This window comes from Schistosoma haematobium, chromosome 3 (assembly GCF_000699445.3).
Source record: "Schistosoma haematobium chromosome 3, whole genome shotgun sequence".
NCBI lineage: Eukaryota > Metazoa > Platyhelminthes > Trematoda > Strigeidida > Schistosomatidae > Schistosoma > Schistosoma haematobium.
In genome coordinates this window covers 7,687,929-7,707,485 of record NC_067198.1, presented here as the reverse complement: position 1 = coordinate 7,707,485, position 19,557 = coordinate 7,687,929, and the positions used below count along the sequence as shown (strand labels likewise).

At 37.1% G+C, this 19,557-nt stretch overlaps 1 protein-coding gene across 5 annotated transcripts in view; it reads right to left on the bottom strand.

Annotated features, from left to right (window-relative positions):
- The window catches only part of CACNA2D1 (Voltage-dependent calcium channel subunit alpha-2/delta-1), a 125,766-nt gene that overhangs the window by 71,427 nt on the left and 34,782 nt on the right, over positions 1-19,557 (bottom strand). Inside the window, exons 6-11 of one of the 5 annotated variants that reach the window (XM_051212900.1) lie at positions 19,379-19,433; positions 12,882-12,932; positions 11,933-12,032; positions 10,601-10,708; positions 9,600-9,689; positions 125-250 (exon numbers count right to left, since the gene is read on the bottom strand). In XM_051212900.1, the coding sequence (XP_051068825.1) occupies positions 125-250; positions 9,600-9,689; positions 10,601-10,708; positions 11,933-12,032; positions 12,882-12,932; positions 19,379-19,433 (530 nt within the window). Of the gene's footprint in view, positions 1-124; positions 251-9,599; positions 10,834-10,906; positions 19,434-19,557 lie in introns of those variants that run through there. The other 4 variants (XM_051212898.1, XM_051212901.1, XM_051212902.1 and 1 more) reach the window with 4 other exon arrangements.

Here is a 19,557-nt window from a genome sequence, read left to right as displayed (position 1 = left end):
TTGAACTTTGATAGACAATTTTAAAAGTTCTACATGCTATTTGATTGTGTAAAGCATAACCAGATAGTGTGGCAACAAAAGTTGAACAAGTCATAGAAAGAGAAATTTAAATTGATCAACTCACATTAGACTTTTGTTGTTTAAGCTGCGAGAGTACAGATTCATCAAATACAAATGCATTATCTGTCATTAATACAAGAATTTTATTTCTTAATTCTTTACCACGATCTCCTCGTTCACTTCCAGTTAACTAAACAAAAATCGTGTACAGATTAACTGAAAGAAAATAAATCTGACTAATTTTCTGGAAAAAATAATAGATTTATAAAGCGGAATCCAGAAGATTAACTGGACTTTATCTAGAAAAAAAGATTGCAACTGCTTGCCGAAATGAGTGTCATTAAATTTATACATTGATTTTGAAGATCTACGTCAGTTCTGGTCAATTTAGCTCATCACAACTAAATTTTAATGACATCTACACGGCTGAATGAATAACATAAGAAGTATATGCTATAACGGCTTTCAAAATTCAGCAGAAATCAAGCCTGAAATTTTTTTTCTAAATGGACTATGTTCATTCTTTTATATTACACCGCAATTTCAAAGTTAAACGAAATTTTTTCATACCTACTAATAAGTAAAATTTTTTGCTTATAAGTTTTATTCACCATATGTAAAGTGGGAAAAATATTTAATGAAACGAAAACTTAAGAAATAGTAACTATTTTAGGGACTATTACTGTATTCTTATTGCATGATCACTAAATATATGGACTACTATGTTTTTTTACATTCCGTTCACTGTGAGTTCCGTTTAACACATTACCTATTATTATTATTATTCAAGTAGCTACAACGTAACTGGATCATAGTCACCTTTCACCTGTTTATCAATAACTATGACACACTATTATATAGTATGTTACAGTCCACTATTTCTGAATACAAATCACATAGGCTTGGAATAGAAATGATAGAAGATTGGCTGCTATCGAGATTTGTTCGACACACGACCAGAAGTTGATGGATATTAAAAGTCTACAACAACTACTACCACTGCTTAAAGCATATATGGGTTTTTCTTGCTATTTAATAGACCAGTATATTTACTTATTTTGCGTCGCATTTTGACCTTGTAGATTATTCGATTAGCAACCTTGCCGTTTTTTTTATATAAACGTGATTTTGTTTACTGCATATCCTACTCATCTCAAGTTTGTGAATCATTTTCGTCTGGTTACGAAAATATTGGCTCACGTTTGATCAAATCCGAGTTGGCATGTTTGTCTTCTCTGGTCTATTTCTCCACTTCGTCTCTCTGATTGTCTGTCTAGGTCAACGAGTGTATGAAATATACATATCCGAAATTCATTCTCTGATTTGGATTATATTGTTCTGTAAATTCACTAACGCGAATTAAGTTGGAAATTTTATATGAGGGTGTCCGGGATGTATATTTCGGTAGCATCGCCTGCACCTTTAGGGGCGGCCTGCTTGAATATCTGGACTACCTAATTCCGCCACCTAATTATTTCAACAAGTTATATTTTTTCCGTTTGTTTTAACGTTCCATTATGTCCATTAATCGCATAACCTATACAGGCGCGTTTATTAAAAGCCTACGACCTTTCACTGCACAGTCCGAGCTCCCAATTTTGGGGAAGCCACTATAGTGAACTTTGGGGAAATTCCCCAATATTTCCCCCAAAGTCCCCTTTAACCTTGATCAAGGTCATTTGACTTCGGGAGTTCCCCAAAATATTCAAAACTTGGGAGCTCGGGAAATTACAAAAAAGTACTATAAAAGACATCGTGGTGGTTGGCAATATGCGTTAAAGAGAATGAACATTAGTCGTCTGTCGATTCCCGAGCTGATAAATTCTAACTGCCGATCACTAATCAACAAAGTGGACAATCTTCGATTCCTACTAAGTCAAAATATGTATCGTAATTGTGGTGTCATAACAATCCAAGAATCTTGCTTGAATGATTTACAGGACGACTGCCTAGTATCACTACGTGATTTCAACATTTATCGTCTGAATCGATCAAACAATAAAAAGAGGTGTGGCGGCGGTGCCCGAGCTCCCAAGTTTGGGAAAATTTTGGAGAAATCCCCAAAGTCAAATGAATTTCACCAGGGTAAAGGGGAATTTCCCCAGGTCTGGGGAAATTTTAGGTTTTTTGTGCCATTTCTCCAAAGTTTACTATGGCGGCTTCCCCAAAATTGGGAGATTGAGTGAAGCTACGTTTGTAAACGTGAACTGGTGTCGATCTTCGTTTGCTTGTTTCAAGTTTTCAAATGACTTCATTGACTGTCTAACTCTAAGATGTCGTCCAAAACATCTGAATTAATACAAATATGTTTATGTTACCTATATCTACGTGACTTCAGACTGCACATCATCTGCGCTATCTGTTTTCGCTGATGAATTCACTGAGTTCTGTGTTACTGCCTTCAGTAATTCACTTTCAATTGTATGTAGTGATTTCAATTCATGTGACTGTAGCTTCCTTACGTCACTAGGTCACCAAAATGTAGTAGATTTTCCTACTCGTTTGGATGCTCATTTAGACTTCGTTTTCATTAATGATGTGGGTATATATGTGACTCGTAAACGTGCTGCATTGCCTAGCTCGGATCAATGTATAATTCGTGTTCTACCTAAAGTATATGGAAAGCATGGGAAGAGTACACTTTTACATCAAACCAAGAAAGTCAAATATAGGAATTACTCAGAAGAAAATATCCGAAATCTGAAAAACATGTTTCATACGACGAACTGGGAATTATTTACAGATGACTCGCTGGAAATCACTACTGATGTTATAAATTCTTAACTTAAATTCTGTTTTGATATTTGTTGTCCCGTGAAACCATTTTTGTAAGTTTTGATCGACTTACATCTTCACAACTAAAACGATTACGAAGGGTGAAAGAAAGAATGTACAAGGAGAAGAACTCTAATGAAGTTCGTAAGCTAAATAGTCTGATAAACCTAGAGATTAGACGTCTCAACTCTATGCTTACTCAAAAACTCTTGTCTTGCGAAAACTCTCCAAGTATGTGGAAACTCTTTAAAGAACTTACAGGTGACAGACAGTTTAGGAGCGATAACCAGCTGAATGTTTGTGACTTAAATAAATCTTTTGTACGTCAGTCATCTGATGTGATGTTCCCTTTATCCACAGGTTTAAATAATTGCTGTGTTCCTAGTTTCACTGAAACTGATGTACGAAGATGTTTCCAGTCACTTAATTCATCTCGATGTTTGGGACCTGATGGTATGCCGAACATCCTTTTTAAAAAGTGTGCTGACGTCCAATGTTATCCGTTCACAACTATCTTTAACAGATTCTTCTCATCTTATCTCATACCGAAAATGTGGAGAAACATGAAGATAATTCCTGTACCCAAGAAAGCATCTGGTGATAAGAATGTAAAATTTAGACCTATTGCAATTACTTCACCCTTCCTCAAAACAATGGAAAAATTATTAATACTTCCACTTCAGCCTGCGATAAAAGAACATATTGATCCGTATCAGTTTGCCTACAGATGCAAAAGAAGCACCTTAGATGCTGCTGCTGTTCTGAATCACAACATAGTGTTCAACTTCGATGTGCTTCTCTGGACTTTACTTCAGCTTTTGATTCTATACCAAGACAACATTTACTTAACAAGTTAATCAGCGTCAACACTGACAGCTGGATAACCAACTGGCTATGTTCTTACCTCTCTGGAAGGGAACAGTACACTGTATTTGGAGGAAAGTGTTCAGAGTCTCTATTGTCTCATGAATGTGTACCATGAGTAGCTGTTCTTTCACCTCTTCTTTTCACTGCTTTTCTGCATGATCTGCCATCTTCCACAGAAAACACTTTTGTGAAATATGCGGATGATCTCACTGTATGTATGCCTATCTCCTTCTCTTTACGTCCCATAGAAATGAGTGAGTTTTGGTCTCATATTGATTGTTGATCTGTTGGTAATGGTCTTATACTTAATGCGTTTAAATGTCAAGCTGTTAACTTCAGCATGCGACATGAATGGCATCTAAACACCATTTTGAGATCCCATAATGATTGTGCTATTGGAGACTCTTTTATAAACAGTGTCGAAGGTCAATTATCTTGGTGTTACATTTTCCTCTGATCTCTTTTGGTCTTTTCACGTTTTATTGTTATCGAAGGTTTTCCGTCTGACTTATTACATAAAGAGATTGCATACTCTTGGGATAACTCGTCATTTACTCCTACAATTTGTCAATTCTTGCATATTACTTATTATTCTTTACTGTTCTCCATTATTCTTTCCCGGGCTTTTAAGAAAAGACTTTGCTGTATTGCGGAGAGTGCTGAAGGCAGTTAGCAAGATGTGTGGCGAATCTTTCGAGGTCATAATTAATATGGTTGTGGATAGACATCTGAAGTCATGGAAACTTCTGGCAGGTGTTATTTTATCAGATAATAACCACCCCCATCACTCTTATCTTTCTCCTTGTATATTTTCTGGTAGAAAGAGACGTAATTACATCAAAATCCATGCACGCAAGCAAAAGTATCAAAGTTATATAATACCCTACCTATCAAATATACTCTGTGACAAACAGGTTGTTAGAGTTAACCTAGTCAAAAACCTGCGTTCTTAATATGTCCCTAATTTGAAAAGTTGTACAGTTTTTCAGATTTTTTAAAACCTTTTTTCCCTTTTTGTCTTGGTTTCTGTCTTTTGTTTGTAAGAAACTTGTCGAAATACCCTGTGCTGAGAATTCTACATTGTACCAAAATATAATATTGAATAAAGCCATTAAATAATAATAATAATAAATGATAATAGTAATATGATCCGACTGGAGTCAGATTAATAGGCCACAAATGACCAATATGAGCTAAACGTACGCTAGCCTCAGACCATGGTTAGTCGCATAATTGGTTAAGGCTTTGAAAGCTAAACAGAAGACGGTATAGGATATATGAAGTAGAGAAAACGTAATCCGAATTTTGATTGACGAATCTAGCACGAGATATCGATTAACATCCTGGAGACAACAAAAATTACCCTTTGCGCGTTCTAATCATCAACATTTTTTATCCCACTATGTATCTTTCAATCCCCAATTGTCTGGCTCTTGAAATTCCGTTGAATAATTTATCATACAATCTAATAGACCAGAGGAATTTATAAATTTCACATACTTCTGCAAAAGCCAGACAATATATCTATCTGCACAAGGCCATATAATAGGGGAAAAATTACATGCATAAACTACCAACGTAGTTAAGGTCTCAGTGTACATTTCATTATTTGGGTCCGTGGGAAAAATTGTCAGTCAGTCAGTAACAACGTAGAACTTCGTACGTACGTACATTAGTTTGAGTTGCCATACCACATTAGCACAGAAATACAGTTGTTCATTCAAATCTCATAGTGGTAGAGGTAGTAAAAGTATCAGCAGTAATCCGAACGATTAAGGTTTGAAGATGTTATTCAAGGAGTATAATCCAGTGAAATAAATTTGGAAATAAAAGAAGGACATGAAGAATTCAGATTAGAATTTGGGAGAACACAAAGAGTGGATTCACCTGCCCCATTGCAAACGATTTTGAGCCATGTCATTCAAAGTCTCTAATCATCGGTTGCTATCGTCTCGCGGACCCCAACCAGGGTAGTCTACACCTACCAACATGGCTCAGTCCACTTGTCAGTGACTTTATGGATTTGTGCCATGTTTTGGTCTGGCCGCCCCTAGCTTTCTTCCAATTTACTCCTACACCATAAAACATCTCACGTCGAGGCAGTCGGTGGTTGGGCATACTTAACACGTCCCAGCCATCTCAACTGATGAAGTTTCACTACTTCATCAATTGATTTGCCATCCTTACCTAGTACCAATTTCCTAACAACTGAGTTACTTACTCGGTGGTCCCAGAGCATACGAGCAATGTTTCGAAGACACCCATGATGGAATACTAGTAATCTACGAATATCCTCTACTCTTACTGGCCGTGTTTCACTGCCATAAAGTAGGACGGAATGAATTGCTGAGCAGTAAACCCGTCCTTTGGTTGGTAGACGGATATCTCGTCTACGCCATAAATGAGGCAACTTGGCAAAAGCTAGTCAAGCCTTCTTTATCCGTGATGAGATTTCGTCACACACCAGACCCTAAAAGCTGATGAGACTCCCAAAATAAGCGAAGCGGTCGACACGCCCAACTACTTCACTCCCTATCATCAGTCCGGGTACCGATGTAACTCAATCCTGTGGCAACACTTTGCATTTCGATGTCGAGAATCGCATCCTGAACATGCTTGCTTTGTTGCTTAGAGTGGTCAGAAGACTCTGCATTTTGTCAGAGTCTTCACCAAATAAAACTATGTCATCAGCATATTCTAAGTCAACAAGTGAACCTCCCGGTAGAAGTTCAACCACTGGAAATCTAGACGAGGAAAGTGTTATCTCTAAAAGTACGTCGACGACAAAGTTGAACAAGAATGGAGAGAGTGGACAGCCCTGACGAACACCAATTGAGGTAATCAATTCTGATGACAGTTCGCCATAAGCCCTCACTCGATCAGATATGTTCGAGAAGAGAACCTGTATAAGGTTAGTGTACTTCTTTGGTACTCCTTTCAGTGACAAACACTGCCATAGAACCTCAACAAGGTCGAATGCTGCCTTAAGGTCGAGAAATACTATGATTGTAGGGCGTCTGGATGTGTGTCTATGTTCCAGGACCTGACGTAGTGTGAAAATCTGGTCTATACAACCACGTCCAGGTCGGAAACCAGCCTGGTTTTCTCTAGTCTGTTCTTCACGAGCTTTAGTTAGGCGGCGAAGAATTATTGAAGCTAATATTTTAGACACTATATTAGTCAAACTGATTCCTGTGTGATTGTCACAAGAGGACTTTCGTCCTTTCTTATAGACTGGCACAATCAATGATTGAGACCAGTCAGATGGGATTACGTCCAGTTCTCAGATCCCACCTAAGACCTCAGTCAATCTCGCTGCTAATACTGAACCACCATCCTTAAAACTCTCAAACGTAAACCTGTCAGGACCCGCTGCTATCCCACGCTTCAGATTTCCTATAAATTTCTCAACTTAGTAAAGGGTTGGAGGACCTACATTAACTTGCCATTCAGGTTGACTGGAGATCGTGGGAAACCGAAGTGTGGCTGAAGGCCAGTTGAACTGATCCCTAAAGCGTTCTACCCATCGATCCAATCTCCTGGATTGAGAATGTATAATATGTCCATCTTTCTCTGAGATTGTTTCGCTAACAGTCGGTTTCCTAATACCGGTTTCCTTAACAAGTCTGAACAGTTGTCTGCTATTACCTATTGCCGCTACTTTTTCTATCTCTCTTGCTTTCGTTACCCACCACTGTTCACGATCATTGCGTAGACTTCTTGTCAGCTTGCGCTTAAGCTGACTCCGCTGTTCGTTATGTTCAGAGCCAGATGGGATGAGTTTTTGAGCACCTATCACAGTGGTAGATGCTTCTTTGTGCTTAAAGTTAGGATTTGATAGAAACAGGCGGTTATCTGAGCATAGCTGCAACAGACGGTCGCCATTATCTGTTCTTTGAACCACAACACTATAAGATCCACCCAGGTGTCTTTCCCTATCGCTTAGTTTACCTACTTGAGCATTAAAGTCACCATCCACTATTACCACATCCGAGCGCCTAACTTTTAGGAGGAGGTCGGAAAGCTTTCTGTAAAACTCATCTTTTACATCATCTGAGCTGCAGTCAGTGGGAGAATAGGCAGAGACAACGAAGGGGCAACGACGAATGTACCTAAATTTCCTATTCCTTACTGTTGCGTTTAGTCGGACAGCGCGCAAACGACTGTTTACTGGGATCCAGTCTAAGAGAGCTAGTTCTGCCCTAGGACTCAATGGTATACCTACGCCAGCGAGGCCACGGGAAGCAGCATCAGGGCTTCCAGATACACGAAGCGTGAATCGAGTAGGCTCGTTACTTCGACATGGTGATGTCAAATGAGTGACACTACTCGGATCCTGTATGCTCGTTTCGGAGACGCAGCACACACCGATGGCGCGAGATTCTAAAGTCCTAGCTAAGGAAGCTTGTTGTCCTATTTGGCAGTATTCGGACATTTATAGCTCCTACTTGTAGTTTAGAGCGTGGTTTCAGGAGACCGGGAATAACGTTCCACGTACTCGAATCGGTTGCCCTAGCGGTGCAAGGTGATAAAGGGACATGAGAAGGGTTAGTCGGGGAGATAAGAGAGGTATTAGGAGGTGTAGGAAGAATTTGAATGTGACAAACTTGGTCTCTTGTGCTGTTACGGGGTAAGAGGGCTGATACCACTACGGGATTTGAATCGACAATTGTATCTCTGTGCTAAGGTGGTGTGGCAACTCGAACTGATGTACGTACGTACGAAGTTCTAAGTTGTTACTGACTGACTGACTGACTGACTGAAGAGGGCTGATATCACTTCCCGGCTGCACACACCGTGGAAGGGTATTTCTTGAGAAACCTGAAAGGGAAGTCGGATTAGTGTTGGTCTTAACGACCTTAACTCCATTATTCCTCTAATTCTGTTATTTTCTCGATCGCTTTCCGATTTGCTTCTTGTTCTTTTCACTTCAATCTTCTGCTCTACCAATCATTCTACTTCCGATTAGTGCTACACACTACTTATATTTGTAAGCATAAGTAGCATACACCACAAATACCCTTGAATTGTGTACACTACGATTCAGTTTAAGCAATTAAAACTTCCTAATAATGTCCAGTATTCTAACTCACGCAGCGGTTGGGTTAAAACTTTTAGAATCATGTATAAGCTGTTATTTAATTGGTTATTGAAAACTACCACGTGGTCTCATCATATTTTCCCGATAGACTACTGTGTAATAATGTTAATAATTATAAACACGATCGATAAATAAAGTAGTTGGAAATTGGATTTTCCTTACTGAATTATCTTTATGTTTTCTTCAATAAATGGGACCAGATAACGGATAGATTTTTAATAATGATCCCACATTTTGATTTATAATCTTAAGAATGTATACATCCATATTTCAGTGTCTGACTACTAAGTATTTCTATCCTTATTCTTGATTTTATAATAGAGTAACAATCTGCCCAACTTATTGGTTGTCATTTCTCTTGCTTCTCAAGTATATTTAGTTGAAATGTATGCACCAGATCGCAGTTTGTTTGGCTCAGATGATTGCCAGCTGTAATACTGTCAGTGAACAATCTTTTGAATTATAAATAATTTGTGTAACTGTACTATGTTGAAATGTCAAGTGTTTGGAGGTAGTCGTCAGGATACCCGAATTGATCTAGGATCATCAGGTGGAAAACCCTCAAAACTAGAGTGGTGAGGGTGCGAATTATGCTGAGAGCACCAGCTCTCCAAAGATTGGAGGTACACTACGTTGACTAGTACTAGCTATCACGAAACCTATATCTGGGATTTCCTCTTAACTGTCTTCAATCATTTAGTTGTCTACATGTTATGAAACCAGTTAAAGTTGCAATATAAGGAATAGTTAAACTAAAGGATTTCTAAAATATGAAAGCTGTAAGAATTTCACTTACATTACGAAACATTTCATAAGCGAATTTCAATGATGCTGGAAAATCGGAATAACCACGTGCTTTTAAAGTACTCAAATCGTAAAACAAGCGCTTGAGTTTTTGAATACAATATTTAAAAAAGGAAAACATATTAGTAGTTATGAAATAAAAGGAAGTTGACAAGAATACGTACAATATTTACATTAGGTTTTCTGTTAAGTAATTACTCTCGGATAGGATTTCCTAATTCACATATATTAAGGGGAAAGATTCGCCTAATGGATGGATAGACTGGTCCTCGGCATTTCATATACTCGAAAAACTAACTAAAAACACAAGGTTCATCTATGGTGTATCCATTAAAAATACGAGCTAGGCTAAAAAGGCTTCTGGTGAAACTTGAAAGAAACTTTAAGGACGTTTATAAAATTCTAATGACTATTTACGGAGATCTATCATTAAAGAGAAAGGTTCCTTTCAAGTGTCGTTTAGGTAGATGGTGGTTACACATACGTAGGACATGTCCCAGACACCTCAGTCATTGTCGATCTAAAACCTCAGCATCGCTCATCTGGTTTTTCTACCACAGCTTAGCAATACTTTTAGGACACCTAGGACTAGATTATTGTAGACTACCCATGTATTCATCTTTCATAGGCCATGTTTCACACTAACAGAGTAATACAGAGCAGTATCCTTGGCCCTTGGCTGACAGACAAATATTTTACAACTCGTTACCGTTAAATTGATAAAATGAACCCAGGGGTAAGAATCTTCAAAATTTAGCTGATGCACAATTTTCTTTGGCTATCATGAACAATTTTGTGTCTTCACTCTTAATGTGATTAACTTCATACAGGTCATAACTCCTAACTGCTAATTTAAGAAATCTATTTTTCCTAAGTGAAGTAAAAAAATGATTCAGTTATTGTCTTGTGCACCATAATTTCTATCCATTCGTCTTTCAAATAATCCAAATGGAAGAGGAAGCAAACAATACTCAAAATAAAAATGTAACTCACCATTTTATTACGTCTAGTTGCCTGAACAAATGAATTAAAACAAATTGGTTCGCTTTCATTATTTGCTGTGACAATCATTGGTGCAACATGATCTTTAGCTCCAGGAAACTATACACAACAATGAAAAATATTTAAAACAAATTAAAAATAATTGTGAAAATTCCCATTTTGACATTTGGTAAATAAAGAAGGAACAAATTGAAAGAAATTTCTTCTCAATTAGTTTTTCATCATGGCTCTATACTAATACATATATATATTAGTATAGAGCCATGATGAAAAACTAATTGAAAAGAAATTTCTTCGCTCAATTCATTAAAAATAAGTGACTGAATAATGGGTACTTGCTTAAATGTATGACGAGAATAAGAGTTTTGTTATAAAAATGATTATTGCAAAGTTAGAACTTTAGTGATACGAAGAGTAACTTTAAATAATGAGTACTGTACTGTGAGACATATCATATGCTATCGCAATGGTAGATGTTCAGTGAAAAGTGATATAGGTCACTGCTCAATAATCAATCAATCACAAATATCTAAGTACTTCAGGAGGTCAGTCGTGGTCCGAATAGCCCAGCGGTGACGTCCCTGACCATGAATTTGTGTGGTTTTCATTTATCAGGGAGAAGCAAATCCCTAGAGATTGCAGGTAAGTTTTGATGGCGAGTATCAACAAGCATAGAACCTAGGTCATGCAGGGTTTACTGATGACTAATTCCAACCATACGAAATCTCAGACTAGTAACCGCATTGCGAATTTATCGATAAGATTCGATCACCATTAAGGGACCAAACCAATATCACATTATGATTATCAAAAAGTTCCCTTAATATTAAAAACAGAAAGACCAACGAAAAATATACTTTTCAATAAGTGTTCACCAGGTTTTACAATTATCCGTCCGAATAAATGTGTTTTTATATTTTTCAGCCAATAATTCTAAATTTCTTAAACTGTAAAAGGGGAAACTCTTTGTTCATATTGTGTGTTTTTAAATACGACATCCTTTATTACTAAGTGATCAAACATCTGAAGAGACTTTTTTCATTTATTAGTTACAGGTTTTTATATCCGTCTTTCAGCCACTCTGTATGCGCAAAGGCTTTTGATGTTATGCAGATACGTAAAGTACGTTGAATGAAGTTCTAACGTAAAAAGTTGAGCTGGAACAAAGAATAAGTTTAGAACAGACACTATACTATTTTAATGGTACATGATAAATTTTTTTCACGGAACTTTTGTTTATTACAAAGACTTTGTTTAGAAAACTTGCGTGAAAAAAATTAAATCAAAATTGTATAAAGTTTAAACAGGAAAAATTTGTCCTACATGTGCTACAGTGAAGTAATCATCCACATCAAGAGCTTCAATTAATTTCTGAGCTGATAAGTTAGCCAGTTTTAATGACTGGCCAGTCATACTTCCACTCCTAAAATAACATTTAATAAAGGACAAATGGATTAACGTAAACAATATTAGGTAATGTTTAGTACTTTTGTTTATATGAAGGTATTTATCAGGAAAAAAGGAACGAGCAGAAAAAGTGAGGTCAATAAGAGAAAACCCCTATTAATATATCTTTCCTATTATTGGTCACCCTATTAACTAAGATCAAAAGTGAATGGTTAAGTTTTGCATTCATATATGATATCGTGGAATTATCTGGGGATATAGTCTACTTGCTTTTAAAACGGGAATGTAAAAGATTGACCTTGCTGTAGCTCATTAGGTTTTCAGAAATACTTTGAGCTAGCCTTAATTTTCAAATAAGCCTTGTTAATGAGAATTAACATGGATTGAATTGTGCTGCATTGTTATCTGTAAAAATTACCATTCAGAACTAAATACTTTCCACAAATTTTTAAACAAAATTATGTTTCTAAGAGGTTGGTTTACACATCATACCACTACTCTAGGTGTTAAATTGAAAAGAAAACGACAGTTTCATTTACTTTAGCATCAAGATAAGTGTGTCAAAATATAAACTTCAACTACTTAGTTAAAATTATTTTTAGATTTGAATTCTATAACAATTTATTTAGCAAAAGAGTCATTTTTCAATTAATTAATTTTCAACATTCCACAATCGAAAATATATGTTAATGAATTCAACCATTTTCTTTGTACAAAAGATGAGTCTACTAATCAATACTATCCAACAGAGAACATTCTTAAAGTTCTGATAAGAACCTGATCTTTTAGCCATTTGCTCATAGATATCATTTAAGACATCTTTGAACCGTTCAATGGCAGTACATAAAAAAATATCCAAACTTACGTGTCAAGTAATATGAACAGATCTTTGGGAACAGAAGAACCTTGTATAAACCTCATGTGAATAGAAGTGAAAATAGGAACACATTTACATAAAGAAATATTTATATTATACAGCATTAAACAAATAAATATACTTATATACAAATAATATATTTCTAGGTTGTATTCTTTGCAGATTGATCACATTCAGGGTACCATTGAAGATAAAGGAGAACTGGACAACTATTTCATCCAAGGGCTGGGTCCCTAATAGCGTCGGCCGTGAGTCCTTGCTACCGATAAGTCTATTGTTAGGACTAAGCAGTCGTTCAATGTTCTCTCTGTTCAAACTGTTCCCCAACTGGGATAGATTTGAGATGAGTACAACCCATAAATCAAACAAACTTCACCAAAACTCTTTCACATAAATATGATTACTGTATATATATCGAACTGTAAAACTTTAGTGTAAACACATGAATTGGATTGTTAGATAAGAAAATATATCTAGTTACTAACTCATATCAGCTGGAGAACCATTAAAAACAAAAGAACATTTGATTACAGTTTCTTCTTTGTAGGTAAACTCTTTGTTGGTGCACAACAACATCTGATCTCAGATTCTATGCCAAATTATATTACATATAGATCTTTGAATTAGAGCTTGATGTTTCATATTTCTAATGTGAGCCACTTGGCAGGATAATGTGATGATCATCCAATGTTACAAGCAATACATATCTAGTTTTGAATCTTCAAAAGACAATCTGCTTATACTTCTAGGCCATTTTTTAAATGTGTACTGAGAAACTTAACAAGTACTATCAGAGTGGTTCGTATATTTTCCTCCTTCTCTGTCCTTTGAAGAAGCGAGACAGTTGTTATAGAATTAATATCAGCCGATGACAAGACATGTCATGGTAGTAAGACTGATTATAAATAGTAATTCGATGCTATTTGTTAGAGTCCATGAATATTCATAAGTCTTTTTTAACCAAATTCTATTGTATATTTACAAGAAAAGGGAATTTACTGTAATTTGCCTATTTTTATCGTAAATTCTTCATTATAATCAAACATATGCTAATAAACAGAGTATTATTTTTCATTGTCTCATCACTTGTGCGATCCCACAAAAATGTTCTGATATTTATTTCTAAAATTAATCATTATTTAACACGGGATTACTGATTATTGAATGGAAAATATCTGTAAATCATACTTTGATTTCAAATCTGTTATTTTTAGAGTATGTACCATGAATTTTATATTTTACATCTTAATACAAAGAATAGAATGGGTTTAGCCATATCAGTCACATTTTGACTCGTTTATAAGTCATCTTACGTTTATGTCAGAGCAAAGTGCTTTTTAATTTTGTTGATTGAAGTTGAATAAAATCAAGTCTGATTATCAATAGTTCACACATAATTATTTGTCTAAGCAATCTTATAATGTTTTTATGTCGTTCCTCCAAACTAATCTGAAAATCCAGATGAGGTAGAAATCATTAATTAGTTTAAAGAACTAACTCACTATTAAGCTAAGTATCAAAGCAACTCACAAAAATGTAAAAAGGCAAACCGTTTCTTACCTGAATGTTTCCTTGTTTATAAGCAAACGAGAGATCTTACTGAGGTTGAGTTGTCACTAGTACTGACTTACTTACTTACTTACGACTGTTACTCCTCGTGAATGAGCACAGACCTTTCCAGCTCCTTCCAGTTGTTATTCATCCTTTACATATCTGCTTCTATGTCCCGACGTAATGTGTTCTTTGGCCTTCCTCTTTTCCGCTTCCCTTCAGGATTCCAAGTTAGGGCTTGCCTCGTGATGCAGTTTGACGATTTGCGTAATGTATGTCCTATCCATTTCCATCGTCTTTTCCTAATTTCTTCGTCAGCTGGAAGTTGGTTTGTTCTCTCCCACAGAAGGCTATTGCTGATGGTATCCGGTCAATGGATGTTGAGTATCTTGCGTAGACAGCTATTTATAAATACTTGTACTTTCTTGATTGTGGTTGTTGTAGTTCTCCAAGTTTCAGCTCCATACAGTAGAACTGCCTTGACGTTCGTATTGAAGATTCTCACTTTGATACTGGTTGAAAGTTGTTTTGAGTTCCATATGTTCTTCAATTGTAGGAATGCGACCCTTGCTTTGCCGATCCTCGACTTTACGTCTGCATTATTTCGTGGGGGAGGATGAACCAGAAAATTTCACAATCCGGATATCAACTCCGGATCTTCAAAAAAAGGGAAGTGTTGTGGATGCAGAGGAATAGACCAATAATTATCATGTTAAGTCCAATGGTGTCCTTGGACTTTAAATGGACATTTCCTATTGGTCGATATCTGTTCACTTGTTGAATATTGTACAAAATGTTGTTTTCTATTTTTATGGTACGATGTGGTATGCTTGGTTAGTATATAAATAGAGTATGTTTGAAATATAATGATTCATAACTCAGAGGCTGTGGCTTGTGTTCTGGACTCAACTGGCTGGGCTGGACAGGGAAGCAGGACCAATCAGAACTGTAGGCCGTTCGTTCGTGTTTACGTGTCACTGTAGTCGGTCGATAAGTACGCTGCTCTCTAATTTCCCAGTCAAGGACACAACAATTAGCACAGGGTAAAAATCGACAGCAACCTAAAGTCATAACAACCTACTTGTTCATCGATTATGCTTCCCAGGTATGTGAAGGATTCCACATCTTCCAGAGTTTCGCCAACAAGAGTGATTGGATTGCTGTTCTCCGTGTTGTATTTGAGGATCTTGTTTTTCCCCATGTGTATGTTGAGGTCTACTGATGCAGAGACTGCTGCTACACTGGCTGTCTTTATCTGCATTTGTTCATGTGTATGCGATAGGAGGGCTAGGTCATCTGCGAAGTCCAAATCGTCTAATTGATTCTGAGCTGTCCAATGTATTCCGTGTTTTCCCTTAGAAGTCGAGGTCTTCATAATCCAGTCGACCATCAGAAGAAAGAGGAAGGGAGAGAGTAAACAGCCTTGTCTGACTCCGGTCCTTACTTGGAATGCATCTGTCAGCTGTCCTCCATGCACTACTTTGCACTGTAGTCTGTCGTATGAGTTCCGGATAATATTGACAATCTTCTCAGGAACTCCGTATTGTCGAGGAACTTTTCATAGCGTCCTCCTATCTACACTGTCGAATGCCTTTTCATAATCCATGAAGTTGATGTATAGTGACGAGTTCCACTCAACTGATTGTTCGACGATGATCCGTAGTGTCGCAATTTAGTCTGTGCACGACCGATCCTTGCAGAATCCAGCTTATTGATCTCGAAGTTGAACGTCTACTGCGTCTTTCATCCGGTCCAGCAAAACTCTGTTGAAGACTTTCCCTGCTATTGACAGTAGTGTAATGCCTCTGTAGTTTTCACATTTGCTCAGATCTTCTTTCTTTGGAATCTTGATGAAGTGTCCTTTCCAGTCCATCAGCAGTTTTTCCGCCTCCCAAATCTTTTTGAATAGAAGGTAAAGCATGTTTGTAGTTACTTATATGTCTGACTTCAGTGCTTCAGCTAGTATTTTGTCGGGTCCTGCTGCTTTCCCGCTCTTAATTTGTCTGACAACCATCCTGATTTCTTCGATTGTTGGTGGAGTGACATCTACAGGAAGGGCTGGAGGTGCTGCTTCGATGTTCGAAGGATCTAATAGAGCATGTATACTCAGGAGTTCCTCTAAGTATTTTACGCATCCGTTCCGCTGTTCTTGAATTACAGTGATTGCCTGTCTCCTTTGTCCTTGACCAGTCTCTTTGGTTTCCTATAGCTCCCTGCTAGTTTCTTCGTTGGATCATATAGTTGTTTGATATTTCCTTCTACTGCGGCTTTTTCCTGTATCGTTGCTAGTTCTTCCACGCATTTCTGCTTGTCGGCTTTAATTCTCTTCATCACTTTCTTGATTCCTTCTATGTACTCAGCTTGTGCCTTGAGTTTCTCTGCTCGTGTTCTGCTGTTGTTAATTGCTGTTTTCTTGTTCTTCCCTTCTTTGATCTTGTCCAGGGTTTCCACAGAACTCCATTCCTTATGATGATGCTTCTTTAGGCCCACAACCTCCTGACACGTTGAAGTTAATGCTTTTTTGATACTTTCTCAGTTGTCCTCCATAGTAGTTTCTTCTTTATTCAGTAGATCCTGCAAGGCTTGGAATCTGTTTTTGAGTTTTATCTTGAATTCGTTGAGTTTGTTAGTATCTCGAAGGCTGTATTGGACCTTTGTAATGCTTTTCCTCCAGTTGTACAGTGTTTCCTTAGCTTCAGTTTCATCTTGGTCACAACCAGTTGGTGATTTGAAGCTATGTCAGTCCCTCTCCTAGTTCTTACATCTTCCATTGTCCTTCCGAATCTCTTATTGATATTATCTATCTGGTTCTTTGTGATGTGGTCCGGTGAGATCCATGTAGCTTTGTGTATGCGTTTATGTGGAAATATTGTACCGCCTATAACCAAGTTGTTGAATGCGCATACATTTAGAAATCTCTCCCCATTTTTGTTTCTCTCTCCCAGTCCATGTCTTTAGATGATATCTTCATATTCCGTGTTGTTTATTCCGACTTTAGTGTTTAAATCTCCCACTAAAATAGTGAGGTCTTTTCTTGCGCACTTCGCTATGATTGATTGCAGCTTCTCATATAATTGATCTTTAATGTCGTCGTTGCTATCATTGGTGGGTGTATAATATTGGATGACATTCATTGTAATCCCCTCCTTCTTTGTTTTGAATGATGCTTTGATGATTCTGGATCCGTAAGATTCACATCCTATAAGTGTTTTACGTGCTTCTTTGGACAGCATCAGTGCCACTCCCTGAGTATGTGAAGCATTTCCCTCTTCGTGACCAGAGTACAGTAGCATCTCTCTCGTATATAGCTTTAGTTTTCCAGCTTGGGTCCAATGGTTTTCGCTGATTCCGAGCACCACCAACTTGTATCTCCTCATTTCCTTTGCTATTTGACTGGTCTTCTCGTTCTACCGCATTGTCGGGACGTTCCATGTACCTATAAAAATTGTTGCTCTGGTTGTTAGAAGGGGCATCGGTCTCGTGGCTTTCGAAGGAACTTGGTTTTCACCATGAGGCGTCATAGTTCTTCTAAATGAAGATCTTCTAACTCCCAGGGCAGAGTTTAAATGGTTTGAATTACTTTTTCTGGTTAGTGTTTTTTTAGCGAGTTAGTTTTCTACGGGGTGGGGTCACTAACCCCATGCCCAACCCTCCTCCTTTACCCGGGCTTGGGACCGGCAGTAACTCTAGAAGAGCTACAGGAGGAGTTTTGTGACTAGTGGAGGAATACAAAAGATACGTTTAATCCTGTTTGCTACTCGTCGGTTTGATGTACCTGTTTCCTAGTATTGATACTTATCAGTCATTCAGTCAAGCTGACATATGTGTACATCGGTCCAAATTGTCATACCCCATTACCGCAAAGAAATGAATTTGTCAGGGCGAATCCCAGAGTAGTAGAGGTAATAACAATACTAACGATCATAGAAAAGATTAGACATCAAAAGTACAATTCAGGAAGAAACTACGAATTGGTGAAATACTACAAAGAGCTCATGAGGAATTTCGAAGTTTAAGGTCACATGGAAGGAAATGAGTGAATACACCTGCCTCATTGCGAACGCTGAGCCATGTCACCCAAAGTCTCTAACCATTGATTGCAATAATCATGAGGACACCAACCAGGTCATCTACAATAATTAATACGACTCAGTTCAATTGTCACTGTTTTCATGGACTGATCTTTTGTCTTAATTTGGCCATCCCTATCTTTCTTTCAATCTACTTCCTCACCAGGTATCATTGTATTGAGGTAGTTGGTAGATGGACTTACGTAACACATGTCCCAGCCATCTCAGTTAATGAAGATTCACTACCTTCAACTGGTTTACCATACGTACCTAGTAGTGTGAGCATAACCTCAGGATTGCTAGAGCGTTAGTTCCAAAATATGCAAACTACGGTTCGAAGACATCTATGATGTTTACACCCTGATACAGATCCAGAATCTATTTCTTCAAACACCAGTGAGTATCGAAATAGTCAATAACTTGTGTTTGAATTTCTTTACTATAAAGGTTTGTATCATTCCGTCGTTAGTATACAGAACTAAATTTAATCACTTTTTTATTAACAAGTATCCCCCTACAACCTTTTGATTCACATTTAACGACAAAGGTTGATTAATCACAGTTCTCAATATCGGCAACGCAGAAAATTCAAACCTTTACAAATAGCCTACCATTTCATATACTTGCAAAAGAAATATGTAAATAGAATCTTCTTGCATTTGCTAGCTTCACAAATGAAAAAGAACGAATAATTTTCTTCGTAAATCTTTTATAGACAATAATAATTCAGTGAATCTGAATTATTTCTTAATGACTAAATGGTTCGATATATTAAATCAGATGAAACTACAAAGTAATAGCAATAGTAGAGATATAGAGCTTACTCGAAAACCAATTAGTATAATCCTTTGCAATAATACTTACCAGGAACGTCTACGAACATCAAACATATCAACGTTTTGTTTTCTCCAAGGGAATGCTAAAATGAAAACAATAGCAACAAAGAAATAGGTTTTCGAAAAATTGTTCCTGAAAACTGTTTGAGAGATCTATTTGTACTTTTCATTTATTGCAGGTTTTATTCGTGAAAAATTGATCATATA